At 44.9% G+C, this 27,569-nt stretch overlaps 1 protein-coding gene across 2 annotated transcripts; it reads right to left on the reverse strand.

The window, feature by feature from the left end:
- Nucleotides 1-264: 264 nt before the first annotated feature.
- On the reverse strand, nucleotides 265-27,375 carry E2F6 (E2F transcription factor 6). Of its 2 annotated transcripts, none has more exons than XM_066386089.1 (7): nucleotides 27,008-27,375; nucleotides 17,253-17,307; nucleotides 14,801-15,017; nucleotides 13,112-13,269; nucleotides 11,343-11,455; nucleotides 7,891-8,038; nucleotides 265-2,208 (listed from the first exon to the last, which is right to left on the reverse strand). In XM_066386089.1, exons 1-7 carry the CDS (start codon nucleotides 27,113-27,115, stop codon nucleotides 2,162-2,164), a joined length of 846 nt encoding a protein of 281 aa, XP_066242186.1. In that variant the 5' UTR covers nucleotides 27,116-27,375; the 3' UTR covers nucleotides 265-2,161. The 2 variants fall into 2 exon arrangements, with proteins under 2 accessions (XP_066242186.1, XP_066242185.1); XM_066386088.1 differs by having other exon boundaries at nucleotides 265-2,211.
- Between the last annotated feature and the right edge of the window lie 194 nt (nucleotides 27,376-27,569).

The raw sequence follows: 27,569 nt of genomic DNA on the forward strand, positions 1-27,569 counted from the left end.
GACTGAGGGCTTGCAGGGAGAGGAAGACTGGAAGCCAGGCCGGGGCGGGCCCGGGACCTTCTGTGTCAGGGGCTTGGCCACTAGGCTGTAGGAAAGAGTGGAATGCTCCGGGTTTCGGGATGGGGTGAAGGGACATGGAAGAACAGGGCTCACGCAGAGGGGCAGTGCTATCAGGGTAGCGTGGGGGGGGGGGGAGGGCCAGGGAGCTGGTTCCCAGGCTGCTCAGCAGCTGAAGAAAAAGACACCAGACACCAGGAGGCGGAGTAAAGGAAATGCTCCTTTATATAACACGTCTATGGTTACAGAGAACTTCTGTTCACATGATCTCCTTTACCCTCAGAACAGTCTGCAAAGTAGAACAAGTCACATTTCACAAGTAAGGAACTGCCATTCAAAAACAGGCCCCTCACCTCCAGCCATGCTTCCTTTGTTGGTTTTGGGGGGACTACCTTCTTTATCTCCCTCCCCCCACGATTCTTTCTCAGGAAAGGCTTTTTCTTCTTTCCCCTTAAAAGCAGATGCTTGCAGGCCTCTCCTCCTCCTATGCCCTCCTCAGATAACCTCACCATGCCTGGTTTGGCCACCACACATAAACTGACAGCTGCCCATTCTACTCTGCAGGCCCCAGGTCTCCTCACTGAGCCACGATCTGTGTATACAGTCCTGCCTCAGGTCCTGGCCGACCATCACGTCCTGGATGAGGGCGCCATCGCAGTCCCGGGCCCGCAGAAGAAGGAGCAAGGACTCCGAGGTCGGTGGCTGGGTGCCGTGGAGGGAAGGCCGGGCCACGGCAGTTGGCGCGCAGAAGTGTGGAAATCCTGAGCTCTCAGTGTTAGTTTCCAATATTTTGACTTTTGATTCCTTTTAAAATTCTTTTCATACATGATCTTAATTTCAAGTTGCTTCAAAATTTTCTTGGAAAGCAAGAGACATAGGAAATATCAATCTGAACGACACTGACAAGAATCCTAAATGGTAGACAAGCTGGATATCATTAGTCTAATTTTACAATTCACTCACTCGCTCACTGATTGGTTCAGACGTTTATGGAGCACTTTCTATGTGCCAACACGGTGCAAGGCTCTGGGTGTAACCATGATTAAGACAGAGTCCCAAAGGAGCTAGCTCACAGTCTAATGGTAAAGTACTGAGTGGCCGAGGCACAGCGTGGGAAGTGACTCACCCAGTGAGGTAGAATTAGCCAGGTACTTGGAACCGGGGGCTGAGGCTGGAGAGAGGGCAGGGCACAGCCAACTCCTAAGTGACCCCTGTGATTGAAGAGCAGGGCTGCACACAAAACACATCACAGAATCTGCTGGCAACAAGGTTAACAGTTTCTGCTTGTCACCATACTGAATTAGTGTCTTACATTCAATTAAGCCACTACCTGATGGCATTTCTGCACTTGTCCCTGAAGGCTTGGGGCATGCCACCAGTCTGCTCAGACACAATAACTGCAGGTAGCTTGAAATCCAACTCTAGCACTGGGAATCATACTGAGATTCTTCAATTAAACCCATGAACTTTAAATGTATAGCATATTCATGACACTTCTACATGTAGAAGTTTGAAAAAAAACTCTAACCCTCCTTCAAAGGATTCTCTAATAAGTTATAGAGGCCACAGAAATTAGGGAACTTGTCTGTTAACTTCCATATACACATTGTTCTGGCTATACAATAAAGAGTCGCTTAGACACACGTAATATAAACAGCACACACATGTAGACACCACCGTGGATGCATGTGTGCCCACCCGACCCACAGCACCTCATCGCAGATGTGAACTCTGTAAGGCAACAATTTCCATGGTAATGACACGTGATTCTTTAAGGAAGGGGCAGCATCCATAAAGGACTGTCCATTTCAGACCTGGCTGTCTGTTCAGTGACACTCTGTGATGCAGCTACTTCAGTGGGCAGGTATCTGTTTCACCAACAAAAAGCAGTGAATTACGCGGAGAGTTGCTTTCAAATGTAGAAACCATGATAACCAATAATCCAAGCAGCGAATGACTCAGACGCCACCACTGTCCGTGACGCTGCTGGTGACTGAGAACGGGGGACCTCCCGGCTGATGACTGCTCTGAGAACTGAACGTGATGTGTAACTGCCCACACACCATGTCCCACAAACAATCAGCACACAGATTCCCAAACACTCTCAATTGCTCACTTCAAGCAAGTCTTCATTTTTCTGTGGAGGGCTTTCTTCTGAAAAATAAACACGAAAGAAATTCTCCTTAGTGAGGGTTTAAAGGGCAACCAGGTACCAGAATATACAATGCAACTGCTTAAAAAAATACAGAATCCTGGTCAAGAACCACATTCTTATGTTAATGGCACAAGGCTAAAGTTTTAAGTCCCCACAAACTGGAACTCAAACAGGTGCCTGCAAGCACCTGGCGGGGATGGAGAGACTTAGACCTCCGCCAGCTGGCACCACCAGGGGGCCAAGCAAGACTCTCAGGTTCTCACTGGGAACAAAACCAAATGGAATTTAACTACAAAGTTGTTTGAAATATTCTAAACTATATTAAGAACTACCTTGTAATTTCTAAACTCATGTTTTTGTGGCCAGGAAGAGTAAAACTATCTCAAGGCCACAACACATTTATAAAACTATTATATATATATTCAGGTCTTTTGCCCATTTCTAAATTGGATTTTTTTGGGTGTTGAGTTTTCTAAGTTCTTTGGAAATGCTGGATATTAACCTCTTATCAGATGTACCACTGGTGAATATGCTCTCCCAGTAAGGGGGCTCTCTTCTCATTTTCTCGGTTTCCTGTACTGTGCAAGTTTTTTAGTTCGATGCGGTCTCATTCTTTTCACTCGTTCCCCTTGTCCGAGGAAATATACCAAAAAAAAAAAAATATTGCTATGAGAAATGTCTGAGATTTTCCTGCCTATGTTTTCTTCTAAGGTTTTTATAATATTTAAGTCTTTAATACATTTTGAGTTTATTCTTATATATCAGGATTTGGGAACCTATGGCTCACGAGCCAGATGTGGCTCTTTTGATGGCTGCATCTGGCTCACAGACGAATCTTTAATAAAAAAAAAATGTTGCCTGATCGGGTGGTGGTGCATTGGATAGAACGTTGGAATGGGATGCGGAAGACCCACGTTCGAGACCCTGAGGTCGCCAGCTTGAGCACAGGCTCATCTGGTTTGAGCAAAAGCTCACCAGCTTGAGCCCAAGGTCGCTGGCTCCAGCAAGGGGTTACTCAGTCTGCTGAAGGCCCACAGTCAAGGCATGTATGAGAAAGCAATCAATGAACAATTAAGATGTTGCAATGCGCAACGAAAAACTAATGATTGATGCTTCTCATCTCTCTGTTCCTGTCTGTCTGTCCCTGTCTATCCCTCTCTCTGACTCTCTCTCTCTGTAAAAAAAAAAAAAAAAAAAGTTAAAAATATAAAACATTCTCGGCCCTGGCCAGTTGGCTCAGTGGTAGAGCGTCAGCCTGGCGTGCAGAAGTCCCGGGTTTGATTCCCGGCCAGGGCACACAGGAGAAGCGCTCATCTGCTTCTCCACCCCTCCCCCTCTCCTTCCTCTCTGTCTCTCTCTTCCTCTCCCGCAGCGGGCTCCATTGGAGCAAAGATGGCCCGGGCACTGGGGATGGCTCCTTGGCCTCTGCCCCAGGTGCTGGAGTGGCTCTGGTAGCAACAGAGCGACGCCCCGGAGGGGCAGAGCATCGCCCCCCTGGTGGGCAGAGCGTCGCCCCCTGGTGGGTGTGCCGGGTGGATCCCGGTCGGGTGCATGTGGGAGTCTGTCTGACTGTCTCTCCCCGTTTCCAGCTTCAGAAAAATACAAAAAAAAAAAAAAAGAAAAAAATATATAAAACATTCTCATGTATTACAATCCATTCATTTCCTACCACTCATGTTCATGGTTGCCGGTGGCTGGAGCCAATCACAGCTGTCCTCTGGGATAACACCAAACTTTTATTGGATAATGCATAACGTACACGGGTCGTTGTGAGGTCAGGAAGTAAACTTCCCTCTTTTTAATCAAGTAGTCAGCTAACTAATTGCAGAAACCCTTTTGACGAAGAAGATGGCTAAAAGAAAAAAAGATGAAGAGTATCGTACTTTTCAGCAGGAATGGACAGAGGAATTTGCCTTTGTGGAGAGAGCAGGTTCTGCAGTGTGTCTAATATGCAATGATAAAATTGCATCGATAAAACAGTCAACTATAAAGAAGCACTTCGACACACACCATACTACATTTGCATCGAAATATCCAGCGGGGGAGAGCAGGAAGAAAGCATGTCAAGAGCTACTGTGCAGAGTGCAAGCTAGTCAGCAGCAACTCCATGTTTGGACTCAACAAGGTGACTGGAATTCGGCTAGCTTTACTGGTGCTTTAGCAATTGTGAGAAATGGAAAGCCATTCACAGATGGGGAGTATGACAAAACATTCATGCTTGATGTTGCCAATGAACTTTTTGACGACTTTTCGGATAAAGACAAGATAATCAAATGAATAAAAGACATGCCTCTGTCGGCAAGAACTGTTCACAATCATACCATCATGATGGCAAATCAAACTGAGGCAACACAAGTGAAGGACATAAATGCAGCACCATTCTTTTCTCTCGCTTTGGATGAGTCAACAGACGTAAGCCATTTATCCCAGTTCAGCGTGATTGCAAGGTATGCTGTCGGTGACACACTGCGTGAGGAAAGTCTTACTGTTTTGCCTATGAAAGAGACAACAAGAGGGGAGGATTTACTCAAGTCTTTCACTGAGTTCGCTAAAGAAAAAAAATCTACCGATGGATAAACTTATTTCGGTGTGTGCTGATGGTGCTACGTGCAGGTGGGGAAAAACAGAGGATGCTTCTTCATGAACATGAAAAGAGACCCATCCTAAGTGTTCACTGCATCCTACATCAGGAGGCTCTTTGTGCTCAGATGTGTGGCAAGCAACTTGGTGAGGTGATGTCGCTGGTCATTCGGGTGGTCAACTTTATTGTTGCCCGAGCTTTAAATGATTGACAGTTTAAAACACTGCTGGATGAAGTTGGGAATAATTATCCTGGTTTGCTTCTGCACAGCAATGTGCGTTGGTTGTCAAGAGGGAAGGTGCTCAGCCGTTTTGGGGCTTGTCTGAGCGAAATCCAGACTTTTCTTGAAATGAAAAACGTCGAGCATCCTGAGTTAGCTAACACCGAGTGGCTCCTGAAGTTCTACTATCTTGTGGACATGACTGAACATCTGAACCAGCTCAATGTGAAAATGCAAGGCGTTGGAAATACAGTCTTATCCCTTCAACAAGTAGTGTTTGCATTTGAAAACAAGCTGGAACTCTTCATGGCCGACATTGAAACAGGTCGTTTAACTTTGAAAAACTGGGAGAGTTTAAAGATGCATGCACAGCAAGTGACCCTGCTCAACACCTTGACCTCCAGCAGCTCGCGGGCTTCACATCTAATCTCCTGCAGTCATTCAAAGCACATTTTGGAGAATTTTGTGAGTGCACTCGTCTTTTTAAGTTCATCACCCATCCACATGAGTGTGCAGTGTTTAGCGCCGACCTGAGTTACATCCCCGGTGTCTCCGTCAGAGATTTTGAGCTACAAGCTGATGACCTGAAGGCCTCAGACATGTAGGTGAATAAGTTCAAGTCACCGAATGAAGATTTGGAAAGACTTGCACAACAGCAAGCAGAGTTGGAGAGCAAACACAAGTGGGGAGAAATGAAAAAACTTTAACCCGCGGACCAGCTGATTGTCAAAACTTGGAACGTGCTTCCCTTCACATACCACACACTACAGCGTGTGAGTATTGCTGTACTGACAATGTTTGGCTCTACGTATGCATGTGAGCAGTCTTTTCACATCTAAAGAACGTTAAGACCAAACTATGATCACGTTTAACGGATGGAAGTCTCAACGCCTGCATGAAGCTTAACCTTACCACGTATCAACCAGGCTACAAAGCCATCAGCAAATCCATGCAGCACCAGAAGTCGCATTAATGGTAAGAAGTACTTTATTCATCATTGGTTAGCAACAGCATAACAAGGTTATTAAAAAGAATTCAGAGACTTATTGTACTTTAAAAGTGTTGGTCTTACATAAAATGCACACATTTACTTGTATTTAGTGCTGAACATATTGTATGGCTCTCACGGAATTACATTTTAAAATATGTGGCGTTCATGACTCTCTCAGCCAAAAAGGTTCCTGACCCCTGGTCTCGTGGTTTCTGCAATGTTCAGTGGGAAGCTTTCACCTCACGGCCCAATGTGGCTGCCAAGCTCCAGCCACTAGATCTGATTTCCAGCTAGCAGGAAGGAGTAAAAAGCACAGTGTGGTTCTCTGCTTCTCTTTAAAGGACACTTTCTGGAAGTCACACACAACACTTTGGCTTACAGACCTTTGGACAGAATGTGTCACCTTCCCCACTGGGCAACAAGGAATCTGAGGAATGTAATCTTTATTGCAGCAGCCTTGCGTCCAGAAAAAACTGCAGTCTTTATGTTAGGAAGAAAGGGGAGGGACACTGCGGGAAGAGAGGCCATCTCCCTCTCACTGTCTCATTCGACAGGCTGCCACAGGGGCTGGTGGAATAATGCACGCAATCTCCGAACAGCGCCTGGACCCTCTAAAGTCAGAGCCAGGTTCTCAGCCCCTCTCTGCTCTGAGAAACAGGCCTGTCTTCTGGAAGGGCCTTTACCCCATTATAGGTGGGGGCCTCCCAACCTCTTGTGTCTGACTTGCTCGGCCTGAGTCAGACCCGAGACCTGCCAGCTCAGAGGTAGAATTGTGGCGTGCAGGGACAAAGGCACTTTTATTTAGATGTTTATTTGGCAGTGAGCATTTACCATGGGCAGGTCACCATGGATACCTTAATAAATCTTTCTAAAAATTTAGGCATAAAGAAAGTGAATTAATCACTTTGCTTTTGGGTAACGTCTATTGATGTGGGAAAAAAATCCATAGAATGTTATACTGAATTTTTGTTTGTTTGTTTTTTTAAGCACCCGGCATTCTAAACGGCAGGCAGTGGCGTTCATGGCTCTCTCAACTAAGAAGGTTCCTGAACCCTGTTGTATATGGTGTAAGAAGGTGGCCTAATTTCATTTTTGTAGGTATCTGTCCAATTTCTCCAACACCATTTATTTTATTTTTTTAAAATTTTATTTATTGATTTTTTTAGAGAGAGAGGAGTGAGAGAGACAGACAGAGAGAGAGAAGGGGGGGGAGCAGGAAGCATCAACTCTCATATGTGCCTTGACCAGGCAAGCCCAAGGTTTCGAACCGGCGACCTCAGTGTTCCAGGTCAACGCTTTATCCCACTGCGCCACCACAGGTCAGGCTTAACACCATTTATTAAATGCACTATCTTCCATTGTATGTTCTTGCCTCCTTTGTCAAATATTAATTGATCATGAAGGCCTTGGTTTATTTCTTAGCTCTCTATTCTGTTCCCTTGAACTCTGTTTTTATGCGAGTACCATGCTGTTTTGATTACTATGGCCTTGCAGTATAGTTTGATATCAGGTAGTGTGAATCTTCCAACTTTGTTCTTCTTTCTCAGGATTGTTGTGGCTATTCAGAGTCTTCTGTGGTTCCATATAAATGTTTGGAATATTTGTTCTAGTGCTGTGAAATACATCATTGGTACCTTAATAGAAACTGAATTGAATCTACAGATTGCTTTGGATAGTATGGACATTTTAATGATGTTAATTCCTCCCATCTATGAACATGGTATATGCTTCCACTTCCTTGTATCTTCTTTGATTTTTTTCCTTCAGAAACCTATATAATTTTATTGACCAATGTCATCCCAATAAATTAAAAAAAAATACTATTATATAATTTAAAAATCACTAGAATCTTAAATTTTCCAACATCACAAAGTCTGTGTGTTTACCTTTATCAGGGTTTTCTGGGGGTTTGCTTTTAAATGACGAGGTCCCTACACCTTGAGACACCTTAGTGCTTGAGCGAGCCTGTTCCACTTCACACAGATAGACGTCAATGGGACCTTTGGTGCTCCGTATATGTACCGTGATAGAGTCCTAGAAAAAGACATGTCAAACAGCAGCATGAACGAGAGTTCAGTAACCACAGCTTTTTTCACTTAACTAAAACTACAAAGTTTCAAGGGATATTCCTGGAAATATAAATCCGAAGTTTCCTTTCTATCATATATTTGAGAAAAATAATGTACTTAGTTTTAGTCCCTTTAAACCCACTGGCAATTCCTATTGTTAAAAACTGCTCCTTGGGGCCCTGGCCGGTTGACTCAGTGGTAGAGCGTTGGCCTGGCGTACAGGAGTCCCGGGTTCGATTCCTGGCCAGGGCACACAGGAGAGGCGCCCATCTGCTTTCCACCCCTCCCCCTCTCCTTCCTCTCTGTCTCTCTCTTCCCCTCCCGCAGCCAAGGCTCCATTGGAGCAAAGATGTCCTGGGCACTGGGGATGGCTCTATGGCCTCTGCCTCAGGCACTAGAATGGCTCTGGTTGCAACAGAGCGACGCCCTAGATGGGCAGAGCATCGCCCCCTGGTGGGTCCCGGTCAGGCACATGCGGAAGTCTGTCTGACTGCCTCCCTGTTTCCAACCTCAAAAAAATACAAAACAAACAAACAAAAAAAACACAAAACTGCTCCGTGGTCACAGAACAATGGTTTCAGAGCCCACCTTCTTCTTGGAAGGTGACCGCCGTCAAGGAATCTGCATGTGAGCATCAAAAATCACTGTTTTGATGACAAAGAAACTGAAAATCCCATGAAGTCTCAAATGATAAGGGTGTGTTCAGGTGTCTGAACCCCTGAAGAGGTAACTAAAAGGACCATTCTTCATCCACTTGAAAAAGAGAATAAAAATAAAATTTAAAAAAATATAAAAAGAGAATGAGACCAAGACAAAGTGTACCTCATGTAATTTAAAACACTAAACTCCATGAGCTCTCTGGAAATTGGGAGCTTCTACTGAGAATTATGCTAAGTTATTTTTTTAAAGATTTGTTTATTTTAGCCTGACCAGGAGGTGGCGCAGTGGATACAGCATTGGACTGGGATGCAGAGGATCCAGGTTCGAGACCCGGATGTCGCCAGCTTTAGTGCGGGCTCGTCTGGTTTGAGCAAAAGCTCACTAGCTTGGATCCAAGGTCGCTGGCTCGAGCAAGGGGTTACTCTATCTGCTGAAGGCCCGCGGTCAAGGCACATATGAGAAAGCAATCAATGAACAACTAAGGTGTCGCAACGAAAAACTGATGATTGATGCTTCTCATCTCTCTCCGTTCCTGTCTGTCTGTCCCTGTCTATCCCTCTCTCTAACTCTCTCTCTGTCCCTGTTAAAAAAAAAAAAAAAGATTTGTTGATTTTAGAAAAAAAGCAAGAAAGGGGGAAAAGTGGGAAGTATCAACTCGCAATAGTTGCTTTTCATATGTGCCTTGACCGGGGAAGCCTGGGGTTTCGAACCGGCAACCTCAGCATTCCAGATCAACACTTTATCCGCTGTGCCACCACAGGTCAGGCTATGCTAAATTCTTAAGGAATAGTTCTAATTATAAAGGATTCCTCTGTTGTTTTGACTGGGAGCGGGTAGACTGTGACAGTCTGTTTCCTCCCTTCTGTGGGGTGGCTGGGCTGGGTACCACGGTCAGTGCTGCTACCCCGCTGCACACCTCCCATCACCTGGGAACAGAGCTCAGTGAGGTGCAGCACACCAAAGTCTCATGACCTCATGTGTCACCCTCTCTACAGCTTCCTGGTCCCTGACAGGTGGTCTGGAGAACACCTGTTTAGCCTCTAGGTGCCAGGCCAGGTCTGGTTTGAATGGTGTACACTGTACAACTCAACAGATGTTCCTAAACAGTACAAGAAACTGATACACTGCTCAGAACTAGTGGCCAGCTAAGGACTTCGTATTTGACAAAATCATGGGTTGGCAAATGTCTTCTGTAATGAGCGAGAAAAGAAATACTTCTGGCTTCAAGGCCATACCATGTGTCACAACTACACAACTCTGCCATCAGAGAGCAGCAGCCAGAACCAATATCAAACAAATGAGCAGATGGCTGTGTCCCAACAGAATTATTTACAAAACCCCAGCAGACTGGATCTGACCCGAAGACCAGCCTGTTCACCCCAGCACTAGACTGCAGGTCTCTGTGGAATCAGATTGCACTGAATACACGTGCTCCCGTCTTTCAGCTCTTACTTTCCCCCTTGCCAAGAAGGGCTGCCCAGAGAGCTTAGGGGCACTGGTTTCTAAATGGGACCCTATGAAGAGTCTTGGGCATGGCCAAAAGGCTCAGCAAGGCCTGCAATCACAGCCTGAAGCAGCTCACTGTGTCGGGAAAACCCCAGACCCAGTGCTCAGGCAGAATGCACTACTGAGCTCCAAAGTGAGGGTTGTTAAAAGTTTAGTGGTTAGTTACTAAAAAAAAAAGTTTAAATACCTGTGACATGACTCAAATTAAATATGTTACTTGGGATACTTAGAATATCTCTAAATCCAAATCAACTAGGAAACCACCAAAGTCACGGTTTGAGTGTGACTGGGGTAGAAGCAGGCCGCTCCTTGATCGGTTTATAAGACACCGCGCCAAGTGGACCACGGGCTCTGACTTGGACGGTGGTCTGTTGGGACAAGGGGGAGGTGGGTTGTGGAAACACTCTTCATGATGAGGGAGGAAAACCCTGCAGCAACCAGCCCATCACTATGAGCATGATGGGTCTCAGAACTGACGGGCCGTCCCAGGAATGGCTGCGGTCCTTGGCTGACTCCACCCCACCAACCACCTCCTCGTGACACTACCTGTCTACACAAGCGGCCTCCATGGGAAGAGTGTGCCAAGCAGTGGCCAGCCCGATGAGAACACTATTTTCATTCACAGAACTGTACTTTTCATTGCTAGAGTATAACTCAGTGCTAGCTTCTTCACCCATCTGTTCCAAGTTTGGTTGGTGAGTTAATTCTTTAGAGCCCTGGCTGACACCAGATCTTCCTTCTGGAACTTCAAGACTGAGGCCAGTTTCTTGGTGATTTCTCTAAGAGGCATTCCAGTGCAATGGTCAAGAACCAACTCTGAAGCCAAACTATCTGGGGTTGAATTCTGACTGGTTTTTACTGAGACTCGGAGGAAGTTAATTCATCTTTCTATTACTTCAGGTTCCTCATCTTTAAGAGGATCATAATCATGACTACTTCACTTGTTATTTAAAACCAGCTGAGATGTGTCCAGTGCCTTGAGCAGTACCAGGTATGCAGCTGGGTGCACACGGAAGGGTTATAACTCAGAGACTGCGGTAGAGCACACCCTCGGCAGGTGGCCCACCTCTCACTTTAGACCCTAAAAACGAAGGGCTACCTACTTCTCTGGGAGCTGGCACGTCCAGTCTGGTTTCCGCTGGTGCTTTGACCGCAATAACAATCTGCTCGTGGAAGGCTTGGATGCTGTGAATGTCTTGGTACGTCACATATGCTAATGTACAGACCAGTCAAGGATCTCTAAGCACAGGTCTGCTCTTTGGGGAGACAGCGTACGTAGCTCTTGCAAAACAGGAATACAAGTGTAATGTTAGAACAGCTTTAGTTCTTATGGGATGTAAACAATTAAAGAGGGCAGTTGGTAAAAACATTTTCATACATAATTCTTATTTCATGAACAATTAATTCTTAAGATTTTATAGTGTTTTACAATATTTACAACTCAATTCAAAAAGTTCCTTTAAACTGTACTATTTTGATTATGATGGTAATTTTTGGAGAAAAATATCAGTAAAGTCTGAATTCCTAACAAACACAACTCATAAAGGTATCAAATCTACCCATTCAACCTGATGCCTTGTTCACTGCTCAGTCTCACTATGAGCACCTGTGGCGAAAATATTCAGAGTTCTGGTGAGACTCCCTAAAGTGCAAGGTGAAAAAAAAATCTAAGTAGAACTAACTTAGACAATACACTTTTTTCAGGATTATTACCTACTCATAGGATTTCTCATTCAAAATTCTTGCCCAATTCATAACCTGAATTTTTGCACTTATTGTGTTGCCTAAAATTACACCAATTACCTGTTTTACTGGGTTACCCCAGCATTCTTTTTCACTTCACAGACCTTCTGGCTGATTGTAGTAATTAGCATTTATTTTCCTTTTTTTTTTTTTTTGGTATTTTTCTGAAGTTGGAAATGGGGATCCACCCGGCACGCCCACCAGGAGGTGATGCTCTGCCCATCTGGGGCATCGCTCTGTCACAACCAGGCCCATTCTAGTGCCTGAGGCAGAGGCCACAGAGCCATCCCCAGCGCCCAGGCCAACTTTGCTCCAATGGAGCCTCAGCTATGGGAGGGGAAGAGAGACAGAGAGGAAGGAGAGGGGGAGGGGTGGAGAAGCAGATGGGCGCTTCTCCTGTGTGCCCTGGCCGGGAATCGAACTCGGGATTCCTGCACGCCAGACTGACGCTCTATCACTGAGCCAACTGGCCAGGCTGCATTTATTTTCCTTTTAATAACTCTTAGAATAGGAGTGCAGACTGGCATGGCATTTATATACATTGGAAGCAGGGAACAGCTCTGAATCAGTGATGCCTCCCAAACACGCTGCAGGGACAACCGAACAGCACATGGCCCAGGAAACCCCGATCAGCTGCAGAGACAAGTCTGGCCCAGAACACCAAGCTGAGAGCATCCTGACATCACTGTACCAGGCTCTGTGGCCGAGAGGAGCACTTGGAAGGGCCATCTCAACAGCCATTCATTGTTTTAGAAATAAAATTTCATTAACAAATTAGGGAAAATAGGAATCTCACCAAAGCCAACAAATACTTCACCACCTTTACTGTAGTAATCCAGGCTCTGAAAACGAACAAGAACGCTACACTAGTTTAATGTTAAATGCAAATGTCTGCCTTGGTCTGTCCCTGCAAGACTTTGGTCTAGATGGACAGATGCCACACCACAAAGCTGGAGGTGACGATGTGTTATCTGGGCATGTCTGAGGCTATAGGACTAAGCTTTCTTACCTTAACTTCTACAGGTCTCATTTTGTTTCTTGACTATATTACTTAAGTCCTCAAGCTCATTCCTTTACAGTACTCTGCTCTGGAAGGAGCAAGTTTTAAAGAGGAACAGAGTGAAAGGATATCTCTCATTTTCCTTGTCATCCGTTAGCTCGAACAGCTGCTGAGCACAGTCCTTGATCAACTCATCCAGGGCGTCTTCCATGGCAGACAAGTCAGAAAGCTCCTCCTGCAGCCTCTTCTGCTGGGGCACGGCTCCAAAGTCGCTGAGGTCAGATCCTCTGCAGAAGAAGGGAAGAAAAAGATCACCATCAACAACACCTAGGTGACGACTGACTCATGCAGGGTAGGTTTCTGGAACCTCCCCAAATGTCTGTGTCAGGAGTCACCCACTAGGACAGACAGACACTACTCCAACTTTCCCTCTGCCCTCCTGTTAATCTAGATCACCCTTCTTCCAGCACATGAACTGGGTTTTGTATGCATTTCTAGTCCCTTACACAGGGACGTAAAAAACACAAACACACCGTAACCCTCGGAAATTAATAGGAGTAGGGAAAGCTTAATGAAGTAATAGGTAAAGCTTCATAAAATGATCAGTAAACAGAGTAGATAATACCCAGCTTAAGCCAGCGCTGGTCCGTACAGCATGACTTCTGAAAGCTATAATCTTTTAGTCCCTTAGTTTCTACATATGAAGAACAAGGAGTACTGGCTAAATGGCAGTCCCTCTGCTAAAACTCTGAGTCTGCATTCTTCCATACTGTGCGTATTCTATTGGCTCTATCTGAAGAGAATGATTGTATTCATTGTTCTTAAGAGATTTATTTTCATTAGTTGTCACTGTCTAACCCAATATATGTATGATCTGAGTAACAACTGATATTCATTTTTTTCTTTAATGTTCACAAAATTAAAGACAGAAAGGACTGTGCCCACTCTCTTCTGCTTGCTGGTTTTCAAATGATTCCCAGTAGTGATTCAGACCACAATCGGTATTAACCCCTCAAGTGTTGTTATTTGATAAACATTCAAATTAGAATTCAATCTACATTTCCGTACTATTGAAAAAACACCTCCTTTTACACTGCTTTCTTCTAATAACTAAGTTATTCCTTAGATAAGGAATTTTGATCTTTGTTGGTAGCTTATTTGCCTGAAAGGTCTCTCTGTGTATTTATATGGTGCAACTGTTGCTTACCGTATGTTTGCAACTGTATCAAAACTGCTTTCCAATTCCAAGTACAGCCGTCCTACTATGTGCATACACACGATACGTACACACACATCTACATCTGCATTGTAAGGTCCTCGCCCTTCCATGTGATCCTTCCTAGTCACGTGTTAAGTCTTCAGCAACTGTCTTTTAGACAATAAAACTAACATTTTCCATTCAGGGCCATGAGTTTCTAAGTGGGATCCACAGCCTATGTGCATCACACTCGTGGGCAGGAGGCCTGTAGGTGTGCATTACACTGCTCTGAAGGAAACTCTGTTTTATAACCTTAACTGATTTCCCTGATATTAATAACCAATTGGCATTGAGGAAATACTTTGAAAAGTGAACGTCTTAAAATGAATCACATTTTACTTAACTTATCCATGCTACCCTACCGTCTATGATTCTTCAGTAGGAAAAAACATTTATGTACTTAGTGGGGCAATGTAAACAAATTTTATAGGATCCTTTTCTAACAAGTCACATCATATTTCATTTTCTATTGTTAAAACACTGCTAACATCCAGTTTAAGCACGGTATTGTTACTTAGTGAGAAGGGAAAAAAGCCACGAAAAGGTCAATGCCAACTCACATCCATCGAATGTGGTTCTTAGATTTCTTTTCCACCAGTTCGATCCCGTCCAGGACGTTGGTGATGTCATACACTCTTCGTTTCCGAACGCCCAGTTTTGTTGCAACCTTGTTTAAGTCAAGGATCCCTCCAGGAGCATTTCTGACAAGATCCATAAATTTCCGAGTTAAATAAACCAGTGACACATCAAAGCGAGGTCTCTTCACTTTCAGCGTTTCTGGGGAAAATAAACCCATTTGTAAAATGGTAAATAGCATTTCTTTTTCAGCTCATTAAAAAAAAATCATTTCTTTCCTCTTGACCAGCAAGTACAGACACCCATAGAAATTCTACACACTGACCAAATCAGAGCTAATCTTCATGAAACAGATTTCTCGAACTGGATAAAAACTAGCCCGGCCCAGGTAAACCAAGGCTTTGGACTAACAGGAGTATTCAGACCATGCACCTCATTCCCACTGAGCATGTGCCCTTTTAGGGCCTGCTGCACCTGCTCAGAGTGGTGAGTCCGCACCTGTATCCACACCACTCTAAAGAATGAAATTAGAAATGATTTTATAATTAATTTTCTCATCATGTGATTTACAGAATAAGGAATTCCTTATAAAGCAAAGGCAGAGACTTGGCATTTTTTGTGAATATTCCAAATATTTCTACACGTCATAATGTAACCCTGTCTGATGAAGTTTTTGAAAGAGCTCAAAAATTGTAGTATTAGGACAATTATGATATACCTTGAGGAATATCTATTTTTTTTACAATATTCACTACCCTGTATTATCAGATAAGCAAATGAAGGGGGGAAATCTCCTAATTCCCTCACTTACCTGCCTAGTATATTTTTGAGTTTTCCTACACATTCTGCCTGCCCCTCCACACATGTACATACGTTTATGTGTCAATGTGTTTCCAGTCTCTAAGACCAGACACAGGGACTTATTAATTTTAACTCACTAGTGTGACTACGCTGACTTGTCAACAATGCATATTTCTGCGAGGAGTGACGTGTGGCACGGTGACTGTGGTGACCATGGTAACCATGGCTGCCGCTGCTGTGGGACTCAGCCATGAGAAAGTGGTTTGGAGGGCAGATCCCAGAGCTCTTACCACAAGGAGACATTTTATTCCTTTTCTTTTAATTTTATCTATATAAGATGACGGATGTTAACTACACCTACTGTGGTAAACACTTCACAATATCACAAATCAAACCATCATGCTGCCCACTTTAAACTTATATGCGATGTATGTCAACTATTTCTCAATAAAGCTGGAAGAGGTATTTTCTATTAATGACTGCACAATATATAACCGCACGGAAAGTTCGCTTACCCCAATACTGGAAATTCAGATTGTCTACAACTTCACGATTTTGCACAATACTTGAACAACTCTCCTTGTAGCTACGTTTTTATTTGCACCTTTAATTCTTTCCTTTAGGTAAACTGCACAATGTGGGGCCACCAGAACGGAGGACTGTCAGTCACTCTGCCCGTCCTTCCTAATCTGGTACTAAAAAAAAGTTCTGCGGTTTGTTGTGCAGAGGAGATCAATTTACAAATAATGTAGTTGTCTTTCTAGTTTGAGTTTATAATTTTTCTATTTTTCTACTTCCAGAGCATGTCACATGGTATGCTTCAAAAGAAAGTGTCATAATCTTTCATCAGTAACGCCCTTATCCAGAAACTAGGCAATGTCATTCTGTCTAAAGACCACTGGTGGTTATTCCAACAAAAGTGCATATTTTATAATGTCAGTGTCTTCTTTGTGCAGACCATTCCTATACGTGAGATTAAACAGGATTAAAAAAAATTTTTTTTTATTTTGTATTTTTCTGAAGTGAGGCAGTCAGACAGACTCCGCATGAACCTGACCAGGATCCACCCAGCACGCCCACCACAGAGTGATGCTCTTCCCATCTGGGGTGATGCTCCGTTGTAGCAGGAGCCATTCTAGTGCCTGAGGCGGAAGCCGTCCTCAGTGCCTGGGCCAACATTGCTCCAATGGAGCCTTGGCTGCAGGAAGGGAAGAAAAGAGATAGAAAGGAAGAAGAGGGGGAAGGGTTGAGAAGCAGATGGGCGCTTCTCCTGTGCGCCCTTATCGGGAATTGAACCTGGGATAACCACACGCTGGGCTGATGCTCTACCACTGAACCAACTGGCCAGGGCCAAAAAGAAATTATTTTTTAATTACAAGTAGAAGAAAGACATCATTCTACAATAAACCCTGGAAGATTACAAATGAGAAATTCTAACTTTAAAAAGCATACATTTAATTACACTAGATTACTAATAAGACATGGTCTTATAAGCTAAGAATACATTTCCTATAGCGTTAGTCCTTTTATAAAGAACAGATATTTATTAAATGCCTATAACATGATAGTTGATGAAATAAATCATTTAAATCACAGGAAGTTCAAACTATAAAACCTATTCAAGAGTCAACTTACTTCTCATGGACACATATTGTACATTATCTTCTAAATTAATCCTTATTTTTGATGGCTGGAAAGAAGAAACAAATTTAACTTAGTAATTTAATAATAAAAATGCACACAAACAGCATTTTACTGGATAACATACAGGTTTTTTTTCACTCTGCGGTAATAATTTGGGTATGAGAAAACCAGTCCTTCCAAATTATATCTACTCTAACAGTAATCACCTGTGACAATATCATAGATTTACATTTCTTAAGTAGTTAAAGAGAGAAAGCGGGGAGGAATGGTGAGGGAGAGAGAAAATATGAATATGAAAATATATACTGAAAAGACATGAATTTGTTAACTACATCAGACACTGAAGGTAAAAAAGAAACAAAAATGATTAGGACACTGTCCCTGACTCTGGAAGGCTCAGCAGACATGTAAGATATGTCTAAATTAATAAATGCTTACCTCTTGTTATTTAAGTGTAAGTCGCTCCCCAAAATTTGTTCACAACCTTTCAGAGTAGCCATGCATTCTCATTAGAGTTAATGCAAAAAAGCGCAGCACTTCTCATGATGGAAAATGATGCAGGCTACACAGCTAGAAACTTCGGTATTCAGATCAGTAAAAGGCTCCTTCAAATCCCCGACCACAAGGAAATCAGTAGTAACTCTGCTACCAACACTTCACCATTTTATCAGCTGTTCAGAGGTTGGAGAGTTTACATAAACTGGTAGCAACATTTGCAGTACGTTTAGAAATTGTTTTTTTAAAAAATAAAACCTTTAGATAAAGTCATGTAAACAGAAACCCAAATTAGCCTCATGCTTTGAATGAAGTATAATGATGTTGTGTCTCCACAGACTGTGGTCAATCAGATTAAGCTCTTGTCTAAGTGAAAAAAACTGGCCCCCAAACTGGCTGTAGCAAAATAGGGGTATGCAAATTGCAGGGTGCTCTATGAGAAGGATCAACAGGACTACTGTGGATGCCCAAGAGGGACTCATAGGATTCAGGGGAAGGGGACCCCCCGCTGAGCCTTGAAGGGCATGCTACAACCAGGCACAATATACAGGACCATGCAAGTCACGCCACGAAGTGTAGACTTTGTCATAACCAGTGGAAACTCACCAGATTTCTGAACAAGAATGACATATTCAAGCTCACGGCTTAGGAATGTGCATGTACAAGAGAAATATGGCAAGAAGACTGGAGGTGGGGGAGCCTGAAGACCAAGTGGGCAGCTAGAGGCTCCCTGTTTCTCAGTGTTACAAATCCTTGGCACTGGGATTTCCAAATTGTCTATGACGATACTTTGATATGGAATTATTCCATTGAAATAGAATCTGCTGTAAAATTAATTTACTTGTTAGAATTTAAAGGAAAACACAGGCCTGCTGGGGTGTGCAAAATAAGGTTGGGAAGGTTGAGGGCAGGGACCATGCCTGGCGAGCTTTCTTAAACAGTGATGACAACAGTGACTTACAAACATGGTTTCCCCCGTGAAACCTTCATGGGCAGTCCTATTAAAATCCAACTTCAATGATTTAAAACACACAAATGCCCTAAATTGTCATATATATTAAGGTCTGTTTGGGTTTTCCGTCAGTCCATAATCTGTTACTTGTATATCTATAGCATACTACTTAATTATCATAAGGTTAGATAGAATAAACTTTACAGTTAGCACAGTCCTGAGAATACACTGCAGAATGGGTTAACAGGTTATAGGTTAACAAGATGACAGATGCCTCGCTGCAAATAGACTTGTTTTTAATTAAATTAGAGCAGCAAGGCCAAGGCCTACGTGCACAGTACCAAATGTTTCAGAATAGAGCACCTCACCATGTGCGCTCCACATATTCGAGTACTCAACCAGGCCATATAACATGAATGGGATCTGTAGGAAATACTCCAACAGCTCCCACTCACTCTTTTCCTTTGAAATGGAAAACTCTATCTTGGAGGAATCACAAAGCATCCTGGTCCCTCAGGGGCAGACACGCACTCTGTATAAATCCTATAGGTCTGTTATTCTGGAGATTTCCAAAGTATCTCCAAATAATGACACATTCATCTCTCCCTTATATTGAAAATAGTTGTTGGCTTAGGGACTAGAATTACTGATTTCTTAGGTACTGGGAGATCCTGACCTGTATCTGTAACACACTGTAGTGATCTAACTTTACTGCCCATTTTCCAAGCTGATGTGAAGATTAAATGAGAAATTTTGTTAATTATAAAATCTTACACAACTGTGTATTACTGTTTTGCATTTTGAATCAGAGTAGTGCCTGGCACATCCAGGCACGTGTTAAAGATTTGTTAAACTCACCAATGGAGGCTGCAATAGCGCCCTGTCATAGATGACTGACAGATAAATAGCGCTGGGGAACAGCGAATACACAGGGGAACAGTGCAAACGCACAGACAGGGTGCAGACGTCCCTCGGGCACACCACCAGTGAGGCTCACAGGAGAGGAAGCGTCAGGTTCCATTCTAATACAACATCATCTGGAGACCCCGCCCGACAGTCCTGGCAGGACCCCCAGCCCTGGAACTCGGGTGGACGGCATCAATAGGGAGCCCAGGAGTGAGACTGGGACCAGGGGGGGCTAGACAAGACCTCTCCTTCCAAAGTGGCTTTAGGCTCAGCATAAAAGTCAGTGAGCTATTTAAAAAAGAGTAAATGAGCCCTGGCTGGTTGGCTCAGTGGTAGAGTGTCGGCCTGGCGTGCAGAAGTCCTGGGTTCGATTCCTGCCAGGGCACACAGGAGAAGCGCCCATCTGCTTCTCCACCCCTCCCTCTCTCCTTCCTCTCTGTCTCTCTCTTCCCCTCCCGCAGCCAAGGCTCCATTGGAGCAAAGTTGGCCCGGGTGCTGAGGATGGCCCTATGGCCTCTGCCTCAGGTGCTAGAATGGCTCTGGTTGCAACAGAGCGACTCCCCAGATGGGCAGAGCATTGCCCCCTGGTGGGCGTGCCAGGTGGAGGGAGTCTGTCTGACTGCCTCTCCGTTTCCAACTTAAGAAAAATACAAAAAAAAAAAAAAAAAAAAAAAAGAGTAAATGAAATGCCACTCTGCACTTGGCCCCTCGGATCACAGCCATGCCCCTTGCCCAGAGAGGCTGACAGGGTCACATGCCCTGGAGGGGCCCTTGTATGTGGTCCTCCTATAGACGAGAGAATGGGGACAGAAGGTGCAGTGGAAGGGGCTCCCATCGAGGCTCCTCAGGGATACACATTTTCTGTTTATCCTGAAACAATCCTAGCCTTCAGAAAAGATGCAGAAATAGCACTAAGAATTGCCACATCCCTTTCACCAAATCACCCAAAGGTTTATTTTTTCCAACACTGGCTTTATCATGCATTTCTCTATACACACACACATGTTCCCCTTCCCCTCCTCGACCCTAAATCACTTGCGGGTCAACTGCAGACCCCTAAAGAATACAGTGTGGAGCTCAGGGCACTCCATACGGTCACAGTGTCTTCTCAGGACTCGGCATCTTGAAGCAGACTGTGAGCAGACATCTGACACTGAGGACAGTCAGCCAGCGAGGGACCAGGGGGCGGGGAGGAGCCGCTGTGAGAGCCGGGAGAGGGGCCCCGGGCACGCGGGGACAGCACAATCGGCGGCGACACTGCCCACTGCAGCTCTGTGGAGCGGAGAGGAGGACCATGGCCTGGCCGGGCAATCTAACCCAGCGGAGTCCCATGCCTGGGCTGTCCTGGTGGCTCGCTGAAAACGCAGAGGAAAGAACTGCTAGACATAAAGGAGGAGCCAGGACCCGCGGCTTTAAAAATTCTCAGCTTCTCCGGAAGCTAAACATTAATTAAGGACTCCTGAGAAAGATGAATCTGAGGCGCTGCCCGAAGACCAGTCTAAAGGTGAGGGCCTCAGCAGACCGCTCAGCTGGTCAGACCATTGTCCTGATACAACCAAGCTGTGGGTTCAATCCCCAGTCAGGGCACATACAAGAATCAACCAATGATGGCATGAATAAGTGGGACAACAAATTGATGTTTCTCTCTCTCTCCCCCTTTCCTCTCTCTCTAAAGTCAATCAAAAAGTTTTAACAAATAAATAAAGATGAAGGTGAGGGCACGACTACACAACTTTTGCTTAACACCCAGGAGAGATCAAAGATAGGAAGTACCTCCAGTACTGCTGTCACACAAAAAGGTCCTTCAAAGGGTTTAAGGACGAGCCGCACAGACCCTCGGATCTAAGCCTGTTTCTGACAGCAAGAACACTGCCAGATTGGTCTAAAAAGGACAGAGCCAGTTCAAATGAAAATAGACACCCAGAACTGTACTGACAGGAAGCAGGCTGAAAAGGCTTCTCAGCTACAACCAGACATTACTTTTCATGAAAAAAAAAAAAAAAGGAATGAAAATGAGGGCTCAGAGGGCAGAGCAGGAAGGATGGAGACTTATTCCCAGGCCTTGAGTTTCATCAAGAAATTCCCAACATTCACTCGGCTGGATTTCAGAGTAACTGTGACTCCCACTGTCCTCCACTATGAACGGGAGTGTCTAGAGCAGTTACCCTGCATCTGTCCCAGTAATGCACGCTGGATGCCGGTGTGCGGGTCAGGTAACTGGTTCTAGTTTCACAGGTCCGCAGCTCTGGAGGAACTGTCTGGGAGGATCTGGACTTAAAGAACTACACTTGAGTAGCCTGGATTCTTATTTTATTTTTATGAGTATAAAATCCATTATTCTGAGGCTCAAACTGTCCCAGGTTATGCCAACAGGAGCCTTTTCCGAGTGGCCCCTGTGCAGGACACTCATTTTTTACCTATGCAGAATCTTTAGGAGATAGTCCTCAGAGGAATGCTCCCTCTATCTTTCTATGGCCCCTATAGTCCAGGGGCCATCCTAGATGTTGCTACTTCTAGTCTCTGCAACTACCACTGTGGGGGCACCATTAATGTTCCCACTCTTTTAAGAAAGTCTCTCTGAGAGGTTACTTTCAGGTAGTTCCCAGAGGGGATGCCAAGGGAGAGCCCAGTAGTAGTCCAACCTCAAGACTGGAAGAAGCTCTCCCTTTCACTCCTCAAAGCCTCTCATTTATTCGGGGTTATCACGCAGCCTGTGAGTGTCTTAAGTGGAAAATGAATGGAGGTAGAGGCCACCACGCTGAAAATCACTAAGGATGCTCTGGAGTGCACAAAACTCTCTAGGAATCAGTACCTCCGGTAAACAAGCCGGCACATTCCAAGGTACTTTACTACTAGTAGCTCTAAGTCTCTCGTCTAAAGACCTATATAGTTCTAAATTTCAGATCTCAAAGAAGAAACAAAAAATAAAAGGTGAGTGTTAGGAGCTAAACTCTTAAGCACTGCGCCCTAATTTGGCTAAAAATGTCTCTATACATATTTTTCTTTGTACTGATGACCTATTTGGGGGAATAATATCCCTTTTAAGGGGATATTATTAAAAGATATGAAATATATCTTTCTCCAAGGAGACTGTACTCTCCTCATTCATTTAAATTTTCTTTATTTTCCAATGTGCAGACTAAGTTCTACCTCCAACAACACTATTTTCTCCCTTCTTAAAATTTCAGTTCTCAAGCCATTTACCCAGAGAATATTAAACACCCAGCCAGGCATATAACTAACCTCTGCAGAGCAATATACTTCTATGTATTTGTTACTAAATACTTCCAATCATTGGCCAATTAATAGCACCAACATAGGTGTCCAAATCACCATTTTATAGGGAGGAAAATAAACACTCAAACGTTCAAACATTTACCACTTACAGAATACCTACTTCATTAGTCAATGACTTGTCACCAAATCTTTTTGTGAGAAGGCACCAAATGTGCTGGAGAGGTAACAATGACATAGACAGTCATTACACTCAGGGACCTAGGAGCCACACATTTCAAAAAGGCAGCAAGTAAGCACAGGGTGCTTTGGGAGCATAACAGGAGTTGTGCTAACCTAGTTTTGAGAGGTCAGGAAAGGGTTCAGACAAGTGACCTATAAACCTATACTTATAGAACCACAAGACATTACAAAGAAAAATGTGTTAAGAGGGTGTGGGGGGCTTTCTTTGAAGGAGGAATGTATACATGCAAGGGTCCAAAGAATCTTTATTATATGCGGCTTAAGTGTCTGTTTGTCGCCGATAGCTTATTGGTTGCTTGCGTAACTGTACTAGCCAATGGGGTGAAGTTGCCACAGCTGAACGCAAATTGAGCGGGTCAGGGGGAAGGTGAACATTTGTTTGCATTGGCAATCATCTGCTTTTGAAACAATTTAAGGCTGAACGCAAATTGAGCGTGTCAGGGGGAAGGTGAACATTTGTTTGCATTGGCAATCATCTGTTTTACATAAAAACTACGTCTTAATGTAATTTCTTTTAAGAATGCCTCCTAGAAAATACAGCACTGAAGAGGAGAGAAAAGGAGCTAAAGCTGCACAAAAACGGCTTTCTTGACAAAAAGAAACCACTGAGCAGAGAAAGACACGGCTTGCTTCAGTCGCAGAGCAAATGCGTCTTTCTCGGCAAAATGAGACTGATGAGCATAGAGAAACAAGGCTTGCCTCAGATGCAAGACAAAAAAGCCTGTCTCAACAAAATGAGTCCCTTGAACAAAGGCAGGAGAGAAATGCAAAAAAAACCGACAGAGTAATGCTGACCGAAATGCAAAAAGGATTAAAACAGTTTCAAATGGAGAAAGAACAGACGTAAAATTAAAAATAATTGATGGTCCTCTGGAAGGCGAGCTTAAAAATGATGGAAAGATCTACACAAGAAATGTTGTGTACAAAGAGATCTTTGACATGTGAATTAACATTTTATTATTTAAATCACCTTTATTTATTGAGCTAGCGGTGGCTCTTAAGAAATGTACCGCCAGTGGTTTCCTTCATTGCACTATACTTTAAGCAATTAAGCAAGTAGAAGGGGGAAACCCCGTGGGGCACTAAGCAAAGGGGTGTCCTAGTCGCCTGCCCTGGGTAATTCAGTTTGAATTAGCAGACACCTTTGCACAAATCATTTTAATTACAATTTATAATATCTAGAACAGCAGTCATTTCGTATGACCGCCAGGCTTTCTAGTATGGAAATATATAGGAAAGTTGGGGCAAAACCAGAAACAGGAAAAATGTTTAGGAAGACATGGCAAAAATCTGAAAAACAGATGATGGTTAAAAGTGGCAAGTATTGGCCCTGGCCGGTTGGCTCAGCGGTAGAGTGTCGGCCTAGCGTGCAGAGGACCAGGGTTCGATTCCTGGCCAGGGCACACAGGAGAAGCGCCCATTTGCTTCTCCACCCCTCCGCCGAACTTTCCTCTCTGTCTCTCTCTTCCCCTCCCGCAGCCAAGGCTCCATTGGAGCAAAGATGGCCCGGGCGCTGGGGATGGCTCCTTGGCCTCTGCCCCAGGCGCTAGAGTGGCTCTGGTCGCAATATGGCGACGCCCAGGATGGGCAGAGCATCGCCCCCTGGTGGGCAGAGCGTCGCCCCATGGTGGGCGTGCCGGGTGGATCCCGGTCGGGCGCATGCGGGAGTCTGTCTGACTGTCTCTCCCCGTTTCCAGCTTCAGAAAAATGAAAAAAAAAAAAAAAAAAAAGTGGCAAGTATTGGTGATTAATTTTCATTAAATTGGGAAGATGGCAGGGGTCAGTTTGGAAAAGGGGAAAGGCAAAGATGATGCTTAGGGTAGGAGCTTGGGCAATATGGAGGGTATGTTACCAGGTATTAAGATAGGAGACAGCAGTGTTGTTGCTTCCTTAGGCGAGAAGATAATGACTTCACTTTTGAATATATCAGTTTCAAATCTAAACAGAGATATCTAGGAGATAGCTGAAAAGTTCCGAGTTGGATTTATCGATTTTGGAGTAGTTATAACAGGGTCACTGAAACTAACAGTGTATAAGGGCATCTAAGACTTCAAGAGAGGTGTGTATCTTCTGATATGAGTGGTTTTTCTATAGTGATCGCTCAGAGCTTTTACCATATTCTCAAAGGTGAAGACCACCAATATAGGTAACAGAAGTCATGAGAAGGGTGGTGAATGACATCCCCATGAAGAACGTGTATAAAAGGCATAAGAGAGTCCTGAATAACAACAACATGTGAGAAATGGGAAAAAGAGTTTGCAAAGGAGCACAGGCAGAAGCCAGATGAGTAAGTAGATGAAGCACCAAGGGTGTGTGCTGTTAGAGAAGCTATTCAGTGGTGAGTTTCCAACAGAAGCAAGTGGTCTATCACATCAAAACTAGAGAAACCGGAGCAAAACATTGCTAGGTCCCTGGGCCAGTGGGCTAAGTTAATGAGAGGTAAGCAAGCTGACATAGTGAATGCAAACAAGTTTTTAAAAAAGTTTGGCTGTGAAGGGGAAGAGGAGATACAGTAGATCAGGGGTCGGGAACCTCTTTGGCTGAGAGAGCCATGAACGCCACATATTTTAAAATGTAATTCCGTGAGAGCCATACAACCAACTGCGTACCCTACTTATGCATTATCCAATAAAAATTTGGTGTTGTCCCGGAGGACAGCTGTGATTGGCTCCAGCCACCCGCACCATGAACATGAGCAGTAGGAAATGCATGGATTGTAATACATGAGAATGTTTTATATTAAAAAAATTTTTTTTTAATTTATTTATTCATTTTAGAGAGGAGAGAGAGTGAGAGAGAGAGAGAAAGTGGGGAGGAGCAGGAAGCATCAACTCCCATATGTGCCTTGACCGGGCAAGCCCAGGGTTTAGAACTAGCAACCTCAGCATCCCAGGTCGACGATTTATCCACTGCGCCACCACAGGTCAGGTGAGAATGTTTTATATTTTTAACGTTATTATTATTTTTTTATTAAAGATTTGTCTGCGAGCCAGATGCAGCCATCAAAAGAGCCACATCTGGCTCACAAGCCATAGGTTCCTGACCCCTGCAGTAGATGGAAAGACATAGAATTATGGGAGGGATCTTTTAAATCGGGAATGGATTTAGGATGCCATTTAAGCAGTCAAGAATTTATCACCTGGAATCAGACACTGTGAAGTTAAATCCAAGCTTTTCTAGTACTATCTAACCATGGGCGGGCCACTTAACACCTCCAGGCCTTCTCTGGCAATTGTGAAACAAGAATAGTAATCTCTTGGGGCAGCTGGGAGGAATTCAATAAGATAATGTCATTAACTATTGTTAAGCACCCAGTCCCCATGGGGGCTGGGCAAACTGACTAGATATAGGAAGAAACCAGCAGAAAAGCTGAAAACACAGGGAGAAATGGAAAATGCTGGATTTCTGAGAACCGGCAGCGACCCTGAGGACCAAGGAGACTGTCTGGCATCTAGTCTTCGAGTTAGAATAGAGGAAATGAACCTTTTGCAGGAAGGGCGCTCCAGCTGAATGAACGTGGGGTGGGGTGGGAAGTGGGAGGTGTGGACAAGCTTTTACGTGGCTGCAGTTAATCAAGGGACTGGGAGAGGAGGCCGAAGAGAACAACGAGAGCGTGCAGGGATACACTGAGGGAGCGTGGAGATAGGCAAGTGGAGCGACCTTTCTCCAGCACTGCTCCGTGGCCCCCAGGGAGAGACGGAGAAGGCTGACACCACGCTTGGACAGGGCGTGTTGAAAGGCGGCAAGAGTTGAAACGAACGTACACGACAGAACGGGCAGTGCAAGAGCAGAGCAGAGGGGACCGAGGAGCGGGCACGGGCCCCGCCCAGGGGAGCTCCGGCTGCAGGCGGCGCTCAGTCCGCGGGGGGCGGCCCGCAGCCGAGCCGAGCCCGAGCCCCGACCCGGCGGGACTCACCAGCAGGCCCTCCACGTTGATGGGGTCTCGGCACCGGCGGCGCACTGTCTCCTCAGCCGGGTCCACGAGCAGGCTGGGCAGCTTCCGCGCCGGCTGCTGCTGATTCATGCTGCCCCGCCGGCCGCCCCTCGCCCTCGCCTCCCGCGAGCTCTCCCGCCTTTTCCCCGGGGCGGCCGCCGCCCCCAATACGCAGTTCCCGGGGCCAGCCGAGCACGAACGGCACTCGCGGTCTGCTCGGAGCCGCAGCTGACTAGGCCGGGATGGGACGAACACACCGCTGCCCCCGATCCCCCGGTCTGCAGACCGGAGCAGAGCAGAGTGACCAACGACTCTCAGGGCGCCAAGGCCGCCATGTCCCGCATGCGCAGTGCCCCGTCCCCCAGTGCGCATGCCTGGTGCCGCGGCCCGCCCTGCTCCCTGATCCTCTCTTCGCGGGACCCGGGCGGCGGGATCCACGCAGAGGAGGGCGAAACGAAAAGTCATTTCGAGAAAGGGACGCGGCGGGGAGGGGTAGGGGCACCAAACAAACAAAACCCAAAAATCCCAGGCGGCTGGGAAACCG

The sequence above is a fragment of the Saccopteryx leptura genome, chromosome 5 (genome assembly GCF_036850995.1).
Source record: "Saccopteryx leptura isolate mSacLep1 chromosome 5, mSacLep1_pri_phased_curated, whole genome shotgun sequence".
Lineage (NCBI taxonomy): Eukaryota > Metazoa > Chordata > Mammalia > Chiroptera > Emballonuridae > Saccopteryx > Saccopteryx leptura.